We start from the raw sequence: 13084 nt of genomic DNA, 5'->3' as shown, positions 1-13084 counted from the left end.
TATATATATATATATCTTATTTAAATAAACAAACCATTTTTTCTCAGTGTATGCAAGCTACGAAGTAGTGCATAATAAATACAGAAATCATGCATATCAGCATGCCGGTATTCATAATTAATTCTTATATTTAAGATTATAGTTAAGTACATTCTTAAGATGTCATAAGAATATCATAATAATGTCATTAGAGGGCTGTAGCATCTTAAAATATTACTTAAGACGATCTTATAATAAGAATAAACTATAAATACCGCTTATAGAGCATGGATTGCATTCGTATTTAAATAATATATCAAATGTGGTCAACAAAAATGAGAGAGAGAATGAAGACAGTCAATTTCCTTTTCTTTCTAACACATTGTGATTGGCTAAATAGAAAGAGATAAAGACTTTGCGTCTTATCTCTCATTTTTATTGATAAATGTTACACACGAATGGCACAGTCCATGCTCTATGTCTTCGGCATGAATGTATTTTAGAATGCATCAGAGCAAGTATGCATGTATGCTTATCATTCAAGAAATCGAACATCGTATGATTTCAGCTTATTTTATAACAAATTTATTTTTTGATCATTATTCATGAGATATTGTGATTTTATTGCATGTTTGTTGAATTCGTTCATAAAATACCTTACAAAAAACTATAATAAAATGGATATATTATTTAATTAAAGAATTAAAACTGTCATTAAAAACATTTTACTAAATTTTAAACTTATCTAAGTCATATAAGATTATGCGTTTCGCTGATTTTTTTCATGTTCAGATCCATTCTTGAAATGCCGAAGGCTTGTTTCGTGAACCTTGCAGTCCACTTCATCAGGGCGAGGAGCAGCCTGATACTGCACTCCCCAGGAACACGGAGAAAACCCGCAAAACGCATAATCTTATATAGAAAGCACCCGTGAAAGTTTCAAGAATATTATTTAAGTCATTACACACACACACACACGCACGCACGCACACACACACACACACACACACACACACACACACACACACACATATATGTAAGTATGTATATATATATCATAAAATAACTTTTATTCGAAAAATTGTTTATAATTTAAAAAAAAAACTGAGTGTATGCATCTAAATCAAATACATTGTATATACACTACGTCAAGAAATTGAAGGATCACTTATATTGTCTTCCAACATACGAAATTTTCGAGGAAATGTAACTTTGTTAAAATTTATTATAATGAAATAATCCAAAAAAAGCATTTTAAAGCTTTTAAATTTCTACTTTTTAGATCGGTAGTTTAAATAACTGATTTTTTACGGATTTACACGGATATAGATACAAATTCAAATCTCAAAATTTTTTACAAACTTTACCAATAGACCAAGAGGCCACTGTGGTCATTTTGTTACCCATAGTGACAAGTATGGGAAGTGGATAATCTTTTATTTTATGTAAAACATAAAAACAATACATATATATTTAAGCTCGGTCGCGGTCGCTTGAAGGTGGACTTTCTAAAATTTTGATTTTTCTATTAAAGGCGTCAAAGTTGAATATTGTTGCAATTAATACCCTTATTTCAAGATAGGCGGACTCCCATACCCCTCAGAAGGGTGTAAGGGACCGCCATACTGGGTCAAAGTGGTAACTTTTTTCTATTTAAAAAAAAAATAAAAAAGCGACCAAGTTAAATTTCTATTATTTAATTTTGATATCAATTGTCGAGAAATATGATTCCCATTCCTTTCGGATGGTCACGAAGAACAGCCATACCTACCTGAACATGTACAATTTTCTTATTCCATCTAAAATTGTATATTTGGGTAGATATGGCTGTTAGTAAGGTATTAACTATCGATTGCAACAACATTCAATCATGACGCTTTCAAAAATCAAAATCTGCAACATTTTGGAAAGCTCATCTCCCCTTGAAGCGACCACGACAGGGTTTAAATATGTATTATTTTTATGTTTTACATAAAATAAAAGGTTACCCACTTGCCATACTTGTCGCTATGGGTAACAAAATCACTAGTGGCCTCTTGATCTACAAGTTTCCATAGTGTAAATTAAAAATTGCATACAAAAGCAACTTTCGAAAGAGTAAATCTTTATCTTTAATTTGCGTACTTTTTGAGCACTGTACAATTTTCTTCACTGAATTATTTAATATTGAAAAAAGCGTTTGTTTGACTTTGATGACAGAAGACGAATGGAATATCAATGCTCAATATTAAAAAACAAATAGAAAAAGCTAAATTTTTTTCTTTAAATCATTTGTACTAATGATATAAAAAATAAAGACTTTAAGCTTTAAAATGCTTTTTAGATAATTTCATTATGATAATTTTTTATGAAGTTATATTCTCTTGAAAATTGTTTATTTTTGGAGGGCAGAACAGGTAAATTTTTTAATTTTTGGAGCAATGTATATTTAAAAAAAATTAAGTTTGTGCAACGACATGCTTTAAACTTCCCTAGAAATATTTTTTTTTAGAGAAATACATATTGATATACTTACAGGTACCATAATGGTAGGTCTTACAGGGGCGGGTTGCATAGTAGGATAGTAAGCTGTTGTCGCAGCTAACGGCGGATAATATTGCAAGGGATATCCTGGCGGGTAATATTGTAAAGGGTACCCTTGCCCGTACATTGGTTGATACATCTAAACGAGAATCGATATTTGTTGATGAAATTTATTGTTCTTTTTCAAATAGAAACGAAATAATGCGAGTGACTCACCATAGGATGTGTAAGAGTTTGATCATACGTCGGCGGCGGCGGGCCTTGCGTCGCGTACAATTGAGGCTGATTGGGAAATACTCCATAAGGGGCGGCGCCTGCAACTGTTGATGAATATTATCAAAATCTTTCAATAGCCAGTATAAAAAGTAATACATTTGAAATAGATATTAAAAGAAAAAGAGGATATTTTTGGTATATTTCTTTCGTTTATATTAATGCATTAGGATCAACCCTAGCATTCCATTTCCCATTTTTAGCCTGACTTCTAATAGCAATACATACACGTGCACAGAATATGTTATTCTTTTAAAATAAAATAGGATTCATATATCTTATCATATCACTATGATTAGAATTCATAATATCATTATGCCTTTTGTTTTTCCGGTATACCTATCATTACATAATTACATCTACACGAGTATTGTATCAGTAATTAGGAGACATCCTGTGTAAGCGTGTGCGTGTACATACATATTTATTCTATACAACATAAACGGGGTGTCCCATTTTAGATTTGACAATCAAATATTTAGAAATCAGAATATTTAGAAAAATTATTAAAATATTTAAAAAAAATATTTCAAAAGTTATAGGATTGATTTTGAGGGGGAAAAAAGATAATCTTGGTTGATTTTAAAAAGATAAGGTTAGATCAGGATTATATAAAATTTTTTAACTCTTCAATATTTGTTCTTTAATTTTAATTTTTTTGATGAAATCCCTTTTTTATTGCATATTCTTATTCTTTCAACTTATTTTAAGAGCTTTCCAAAACATTATATAATATAAAAGTATTTTTTCATTAAATTTTGAATTATGATATTCGAAAATTACGGTACACAGTGATCAGCATTTGCATTATTCAAGATGTCCAATTGACGGTTAAAATTTTTTTGAATGTTACTCAGAGTTATGATCTTGACATTATATATCAAGATCAAGACAATTGTCATTGTTGGAGATTATTCCTTTCATTTTTATTTTTAGTGTAAAAATGAATTTTTATTATCTTAACTTTGACATATTAAGGTTATAATTCTGAGCAACAATATACAAAAGTAATAATATAAAACAGCTTTAAAATTAAATCAAATTAATTAATAAAGAAACATTAAAGCTAAGCTAGCTTCAAATTTGCGAATATCTTTATATACCTAATACATTTATTTGTCAAAATAACTATAATAATAAATGTTTCGACCTTTATTGAGTCATCTTTAGTATTTTTTAAAAACCGTTAAACATAAATAGTTATTAAATAATAGCTCGCGTCCTTTTATTAAAATTTATATACTATTGTACTTCTGTGTTAGTTAACTTTCACATATGCTGCCTCTAGCTGCTCCTTTTCATTCTAAGAAATAATAGCGTGTAATTAAACTTTATCTTTCCATGAAATGTAAATTCTTTGAGAATTCATAACTTTAATAAGCAAAAAAAAATTCTTATGTAATAATAATTATTTAAATTTAATTTTAGTAAACGTTATGAAAAAAGAATATCCAGTAAAGACTTTATTAAAATTATTAAAAATAATATAAGAATTCTTAGCATGTACTTAAATTAAATCTTTTAATTTTAAATAATTTGTACCTTTTTAAATAATCATTACTGATAATGAGATAATAGAATAACAGATTCGTATACAATAATTATTAACAATCATATAAAAATATTTCATGAAATTACAAAAAATAAAAATAACTATTTTAAATTATATGAATATATATATATATATATGTTAGGGATGTGTGGGTACCCGAAAATACGGGCCGGGTCGAATCGGGTAATAACCAGGTCGGGTCGATCAGACCCCGAATGTTCAGGACTAGCCCGACCTGATCACTATCCGATATAATCCGCTCCAAGCATGATAGAAGGGATAACATGGTGTGTGCAGTTGGACAATCTCTCTCTCTCTCTCTCTCTCAGGCTGTGTTCCAAAATTGACTGCCAGTACTGAAAACACAAACTTCTATTATAATACTAGACTGCTAACTCCCCACTTTTCCCTACATAAAAGTACTGCCTGCACGTAGTGAATGTGCAATGGAAAATCGTCATGTATAAAAAAAGAAATGTCAATAGGTCACGTGACCAGCCTCTTTGTGATTAATTTTTAAGGCTACGTTCCAAAACTTCCGTTCCGAGGAAAATTTTATTCGAAATATATAGTACACATAACGTATACTATAGCGTAAAATGCATAGAGTAAAATCTTCCTCGGAGAGGAAGTTTTGGAACGTAGCCTAAGTATATAAGATATGGCGATTTAACTTCTAATTTTCACGAACTGTTACGAACTATGTGCACCACTATTTATTTCAGATCATTTTAGATTCTTTCATTTCATGCAAAAACGTATTGAATAAGTCTAATTTCGTTCATTCTATGTGTATATATAACCTCTTCGAGTATATGAAAATATATAAACGTATGATGTTTTGCGCGTGTGCCACAAGTGATACATACTCTGAACAGGAAAAAAAGTGCGGAGTTAGCAGTCTAATGTGTTATGATAGAAGTCTGTAAATGAAAATCTGTAGTGTATGTAACGTAAACTGTAACATTTTCAGTGCTGGCAATAAATTTGGAACACATCCTATATTTCTGCCATAATGGAAGGAATAATATAGTGTGTGCACAGTTTGGCCAAATCATGCCTACTTTTGCTCCGCGTCATTTCTCAGTGACTACCAACGGTGAAACACGAAATATGGGACGGTATTCATAGTCCGTTTTTATTTTAAAACTGTCTTAAATACATATAATGTATCTTGTAAATCTTAAGATGTTAATATAGTCCTCTGATTGACTCACGACATCTTAAGATGGACTTAAGACAGTCTTGAATGTAAGAATCGACTATGAATACTGATCTATTTCGCATTATGAAGTTGATACTGAATCTTTTCTTACACGAAGATCTATCTTATATGTCTATCTGGTAAGAACAGTCTCGGCACATTTTTATAAGTGTTTTAAAGCGATCTCATAATTTCGATTGATCCAAATTCTCTTTATTTACAATGGTATACAAGAAAAATCAACGTGTCATTTCTCGCTTATGATGTCATGATTCAATCAATATGGCTGAGGTAACTACTCAGGAACTTGTTTTAGACAAAAATTGTTTGGTTTCATGGTCCCGATGTGAATTATGTCATAAATGTCGTTGTTTTCAAGAAATTTTAAAAGTGACTAATTTCTTAAATGAAACTTAATTTTTTCCTTGAATAAAAATTGTAAACTTCGTCGAGAGTATTTCCAAAATACTCTCAAAAATTATCTTTTGTATAAGTCATTTCGCAGAGAAGAAAAATTATTCTCGCAACTTAAAATGATTATATTCTATTCAACGTAATCATAGTTTCTCATATAATATAAAACAACAATATAAAATCTTTCTTTTTTTTTAAGTTTAATAATTTTAATTTTCAATAATACTATATTCTTATATTAATGTTATAATAATTATCTGAAAAGCACAATATTATTATTTTGATATTAATAGTATTTTCTTTCGAGATTTAAAAGATCATATTAAGAAGATGAAACACTTATTTTTACTTTAACTTTATGTAGTATTAAACATATATATGTTAAACTTCAAAAATATGAACGCTTTTGTTAAACGATATAATGCAATTACTTGAAATATATGAAATTAGTGTTAAAACAAAAATTAATATCATTTAATCAACAATCAACATCAGTTTATTTGTTTCTTTTTCTATATCTTCAGATAAATTTCTGTTCCAATTGTAAGACGTGATACTTTTAATGTCTGGATTAAGAGATCCGATGAAATGTTTCCTCGGCAACTATCTTTGTATATGGAGAATCGGAATAATCATTTTCGTATAAGACATGCACACACCACCATTCTCTTGCTGTTACTAACCGCGGTATGATTCGATACAGCAAGATTCGTGAATATTACCATTTCCGAAATAAGACTAAGAAATTATTATGAAATTTTTTAATCAGATAATTTAATAATATAAACAGTTTTTTTCTAAAAGGAAAATATAGTCAAATAAAAATATTTAAAATTAATTTAAGGTGTTTTTCTATGCAGAGACGTGTAGTTTCAAAGTTTGCTACACAGGAAAAACATAGGATACATAAGATAAACATGATAGATTTCTATTTCCTTTGGGGTGCTTGATTTATATGAATATATATACAGAGTATTCTACTTAAATTACCCCAACCAAATATTTCGAAAAATATCGAAAAACATTTTAGACGAAAGATATAGAATATCGGGGGTGACAAATAATGTTGACATTTGTTTGACCTTGCGGTTATTTTGAAAACCCCTGTCAAGGTTAAATTTAAATTTGTTAATGGAATCCTATTTTCGATTCCAGAATTTTAATAGCTGGCAACTTTACGAGTTGTAAGTCTTGAAAGTTACAGTACCGACGTTTGTATTACATTGTTAGAAATGTAACCACGAGTTTCCTTTACATGTAAATGAAACTCGTGGTTATGAATAAAATTAAAAGTAATGAATGATTTAATTGAAAATTAAGTTACAGTAATTACTTAAATGTAATGAACGTGTACATTAAATTTCATAAATTTTCATGAAAAATACATTAAATTTAATGTAATGTCATGAAATTAAGTTCAAATTGTGTAACTTAAAATTTAATGAAATTTCAGAATATTTTTAACAGTGTATCCAAGGTGTCCGACCGATGGCTAAAACCTCTTGAATAATGTTCAGGATCATGACCTTCATAACATTTGTTAAGGTCAAGGCCACATTGGAGGTTAATTATTCTCCTTATTTTCATTTTTATGTAAAAATAAATTAATTTTAGTGTAGAAATAAAAATAAATGGAACAACCTCTAATGATCTCGATCTTGACAAATATTATCCAGGTCATAATGCTGAACAATATTTAAGAGGTTTTAATCGTGGTTGAACACCACATGGTAATGATAATCCTAATACCCACAGTACTGTAACTTTCAAGCCTTATAACTCAAAAAGTATTTAATGAAAAAATGGTTTTTTTATGGTGTTCTAAAAAACTTTCGAACTACAAAAATATGTAATGAAAAATGGATACCATTTAAAAAATTTAAAGTGCCCTTGTCTTAACTTTGACGATGCCTAAGGTAAAATCAATAATACGTTCTCTTTAAGTCTCCTTTCAAACCATACAACTTTTGTTTGAAACATTTTTCCGCATCTACCATAGTTTTCGAGAAATCTTAATGCATTAAAATGGCACACCTTATCTAATCGACGCATTGAAGTATCGCGAAAAATATAAAAGATATGGAAAAATGTTTCAGACAAGAGTTGCTCACTTCTTAGGGAGAAAGAAGATGATGATCTTCGTTGACCTTGAGAATGTCCTTAAGGTCAAGTCACAAAAGGTCAGGTACCTAAATTTTTTTTAGATTAAAACCTACATTTCTTATTTCATATTTATATAGCCGACTTCAAAACCTTTCCAAAGCACTACAATACAATAAAGTATTTTTTAATTAAGTATGTACTTTACAAGTTATAGGGTTCGAAAATTAACAAATCAACGCTAGGAACGTCTCGTTTGACCACGTTAATATTGACTCGCCAATCAATTGTTATAATAGGCAATTTTTCCATGAAAAATTCCAATTTTGCGTTGGCGCAAGTATTTGGATGAATTGAGAAAATTTCAAATATTAACGATTAATTTTCTCCAAGGTACAGGAATGTGATTAAAAAAAAGCTTAAAAAATCTACACGCGAGTTAGATTTTATGGTAATATGTTCAGCTCATACAATGAATTTCAAGGTAATTTTAATAAATTTTTATTTAAATGACGCATTGATTTTTTTCAAAAAGCAAAGCTCGTATCGATAAAATGTTTCGTGCAAAATTTTTATAACTTCAAGGGAATTAATATAAAATAATGTCATTTGTTTAACTGTGGGTATATGAGTCAAAGTCATATAGAAGTCAACTTAGCTTCTTTTAATTCTTTAATCTAAAACCCCTATTTTTTATTAGAAAAATAAAAAGAATTGGATTCGGATGAGTTGGAAAAATTACTTATAACAATTGATTGGTGGTCAATATTAACATAATCAAATGGAACACTCCCAATGTTGACCAGTGATAACTTTCAAGTCTTATAACTTGTAAAATACTTAATGAAAAAATACTTTATTATAGTATTTTGGAAAGATTTTAAAGTGAGCTACATAAATATGAAATAAAAAAATGCAGGTTTCAATTTAAAAAATTTTAGGTAACCTTTTTGATCTGATCTTAAGGACATTCTCAAGATCAACCAAGGTCACCATCTTCTTTCCCCTTAGCAACTTTTGTCTAAAATATTTTTCAGTATATTTTATATTTCTCGGGATATTTCAATGCGTCGATTAAAATAATTATCCTGTATTATACACAGGGTAAAACATCTAAAACAAGCCACAGAACAATTCGCTTGTTTTTAATAATAAAAAGAAAAGTACTGAACAAAAAAAAGTTGCTTGGTTTCGAGGGACACATAATGTGATATCAGTAATTTTTTTGTAGGTGGAGAATAAATAAAAATCAAATCTATTTTTTTGAATAGAATGATTTGTTTTTTTATTCTGATAGAGCGTTTTAAGACTAATACAGTAACCTATATTGAATGTCATTTAAGGTTGCACAAGGTCAGTTGTAATGGAAAATAAATTGTTTCAAGGCACTCTTCGAATAATTTCGTGCCTTTTCTGCTTGTTGATATACCACTCGTAATCGTTCAAGTATATCATTGAATGTAAATAAACATTAAATCGCACATAGCATTATTCGTACTTATTGATCAGTTTGAATTTTTTTCTATTGGTCAAAAAAAGTACGTGTCTTGCAAAATGCGTTTGTATAAAAGTAAAAAAAGTCGGTATAATTTTCATGTATAGTGAATGTCGTCAAATTATGAAAGAAGCAGTGCATTTGTATGCTGAAAGATTTCCCAATTGTGTCCATTCCTCATGCTGTTTTTTCAAACATAGTAAAAATTTTTCAAGAAACAGTGTGGATAATAAAAGCAAACGAATCAAGAAAGCAACTAACGACGGAAATTCAATGAATTTTAGCCGCTGTAGCACTAAATCCACATATCAGTAAAAGACAGTTTAAACATGAAAATGGTATTAGTGAACGAAGTGTCTTGCGGTGTTATGGAAAGGATGAAATTTGTTGGAACTCCATTCCAACAAATTTCATCCTTTTCATAACTCATTTCATCAAGAGTTACATGGCAATGATTCTCAAAATACAATTTTGTAAATGGGCATTACGAAGACTACAAGAGGATATTTTTCACTGAAATCTTATTTACTGATGAAGCTATATTCATAAACGATGGACAAGTAAATCTACGCAACATGTACTATTGGTCAATAGAAAATCTACATTAATTGAGAGAAGTGGACAGACAGAGACCTTGGTCCATAAACGTCTACCGGAATTTTTAATAATAAAATAATTGGTCCTTATTTTATCGATAAGACATTAAATAATCGCAAGTATGCATAGTTTTAATAGAAATATTGCCACTATTATTAGATATCTCTCTCTCTCTCTCTCTCTCTCTCTCTCTCTCTCTCTTTCACTGAACATACGACAATCAATAGTACCAACAAGATAGATGTTACGCTCATTCTGCACGGATTACTGAATTGCTAAACAGAAAATTTAGAGATCATTGAATTGATAAGAAAACAGATGGCCCGCACGTTCTTCACATTTAATACCTATGGATTTTTATTTGTGGGGAAAGTTAAAACAACAAGTATATAGCGAAATTCTAGCCAGAGAAGACATGAAGGAGTGTACATAAAGAGCTTGCGCTTGATCCTTATGAAATTCGTCATGCAGTGTTATCTATATCAACACGTTTTAGAAAAAATGCATCGATGCTCAGGCTCATTATTTTGAACACTTGTTATGGTAAGTACGCAAACAAGAAATTTAGTAAAATATTCGAAGAGTGGCTTATAACAATTTATTTTCCATTACAGCTGACCTTGTGTAACCTTGAATGACTTTCAATTATAGATCACCGTATTCGTCTTAAAACGCTCTATCAGAATACAAATAAAAAAACATCATTCCATTTAAAAAACAGATTTAATTTTTATTTATCCACTACGCCTCCACCTACAAAAAATTACTGATATCTCATTATGTGTCCCTCGAAACCAAATAATTTTTGACACTTTTTTTTCTATTGTTAAAAATAAGCGAGTATGTCGAAGCTATAATAATTTTTGAATTATAAGTATTTAAAGTTAACGAATCATATCGCCTAAAGTTCGTGCATTTAAATGTGGTTGATATTTTAAGTTGTAACAAAATGCTTTTACGCAAACAATAAGAATTTTCAATACAATCAAATAATGCCTATTCGAGCTAACACAGAATGATAATGTAAAGTTTGGTTTATTTAAAATAACATAATTTCAATTGCAAACATTTCGATCCAATTTCGGATCCTTATTAATGCTCACATATAAAATGTTAACAGAAATCAGTCAGCTAAGCGTAGTGATGTAACGGCGATGTCATTGCACTTCCTGGTACACTATACAATAATTTATCGAGTTTATATAATAAAACAAGCAAAAATTTTTTCGTAACTTACATGATCATCGAAACGTTATTAAGTTGTTAATGCGTCGAACGTCAAATCTTATCTGATGAGACAACAATAAAAGACGCACAGTACAAACATATAAATTATAGAAAACATTGCGTCATTTAAACATAACTATGCTATTGTATGCTTGATCCAATAATTCCGTATCATTCTATAAATTTAATTCATAAGTTTGTTGTTTGATAAAAATAGTTTCTTAGATAAAGTCTGTTATTCAGTATTTTTTCCTCATCTAAGATGCGAATAGAATAAGAATTTTATTCTATTTTTTAATTAGAAGAGAGAATCATATAATTCTATTTAGAAAAAGTGAAGGTGACTTTCATATCTTTTTGGTATCTCTAAAACAAAATGACAAAAAAACAATGTCCCTCTCGAAATCGCATCACTTTCATATGAAACTTTTTCCAATCCTTCCTCATCTTAAGATATTTTAAAGTGTCAATCAAAATGAAACATCCTGTACAGGATGTTTTAGCCCTAACGCACCACCTGCTAATAGCAGATTTCTTAAGTTATTTTGAAATTAAAATTCTAATATTAAAATATCGAGGATATAATAGTTTTTGAATTATAATCATTTAAAGCTAGCAAATTATATCGTCTAAAATATGCGCGTTCAGATATGGTACGAGGGTTTACAACGCAAAGTAAAAGGTAATAGTTGCCTTTTGTTAATATCGATATAAATATTACGTAGACGAAAATAAAATTGACTGAATTTCTAATTCTTGATATTTATTATGTTAAAACAAATATTTAGCCTGGACTATGGTATTAAATTTTCGCCTTAAAATGATTTCAAGAATCTGCAGGTAATGCATTAGGTCTGAAACACCCTATATACAGGATGTCAGGAATTTAAAACTTCGAGGCGTGTAAGGGATCGATAAACTAAGAAAAAAAGTAGTAGAGATATGCTTGTTTTTGCTTCGTTTTGGACAAAAATTACAAAAAAGACGAAACGTAGTTGCTTCATTCTCACACTGCCTCTGAAGTATTATCGTCACTGAAATCATACCCGAAAACAATAATAATAATTCTATTTTCAGATGAAAACTTTTTTTGTTTGTTTACATTTCTGTGCCCTTCTCCTATAAATTTGTCAGTTACTCATCAGAAGCCATCGAGTAAATTACTTTCTGTCACATATATGCCGTATACATATTCTAACGTTAAATATGCTGACGTGGTTTTTGTCGGAACAATTGAGAAATTGAATCAAGGCTGTAGTGCCCCAAATATCACCATATCAGTGTTTGCAACACGAGCTATTCGTGCTAGTGCAATGTTTGTATTGTTGCAAGAAGCGGAAAAACGGAACCATTTATTACCTGCGCGAGTTCTCCTGTTTTGGCTCCCGTTTTTCCGCTTTCTGCGTTTTCGTCAAAATGTGAATGCGTTTTCGTCCTAAGACAACTTTAAGATATCTTTAAGAATTCTTTAAGAAACATCTTCAAAATATTTTACGAAAAACACTGAAGGATATCTTAAATTGTTTTATAAATCGATTTTATCAGTTTATTCAGCAATCTTTAGAAATTAATACCTATCTTAACTGTTGCGAAAATTGCAAAACGATACATGACTTTTAGACTCAGTTTTTTTTAGGAATAGCACTGTATGATTATGGACGTTATTTAAGATACTCCCTGGATGTTTTGTATGTGTGTATGTGCGTGTGTGTGTGTGTGT

The 13084-nt window shown here is 29.7% G+C and overlaps 1 protein-coding gene across 2 annotated transcripts in view; it reads right to left on the bottom strand.

The window, feature by feature from the left end:
* Positions 1-13084, bottom strand: part of LOC108755825 (DAZ-associated protein 2-like) — a 33106-nt gene that overhangs the window by 1003 nt on the left and 19019 nt on the right. For both annotated transcript variants that reach the window (XM_018499134.1, XM_018499127.1), the window contains 2 exons: positions 2719-2822; positions 2495-2641 (listed from right to left, as the gene is read on the bottom strand). In XM_018499134.1, coding sequence (XP_018354636.1) covers positions 2495-2641; positions 2719-2822 — 251 coding nt within the window. The remainder of the gene's footprint in view (positions 1-2494; positions 2642-2718; positions 2823-13084) is intronic.

Source organism: Trachymyrmex septentrionalis, unplaced genomic scaffold (genome assembly GCF_001594115.1).
Source record: "Trachymyrmex septentrionalis isolate Tsep2-gDNA-1 unplaced genomic scaffold, Tsep1.0 scaffold126, whole genome shotgun sequence".
NCBI classification, from domain to species: domain Eukaryota; kingdom Metazoa; phylum Arthropoda; class Insecta; order Hymenoptera; family Formicidae; genus Trachymyrmex; species Trachymyrmex septentrionalis.
Note: the sequence above shows the minus strand (reverse complement) of the source record. Positions and strands in the feature narration are given on the sequence as shown.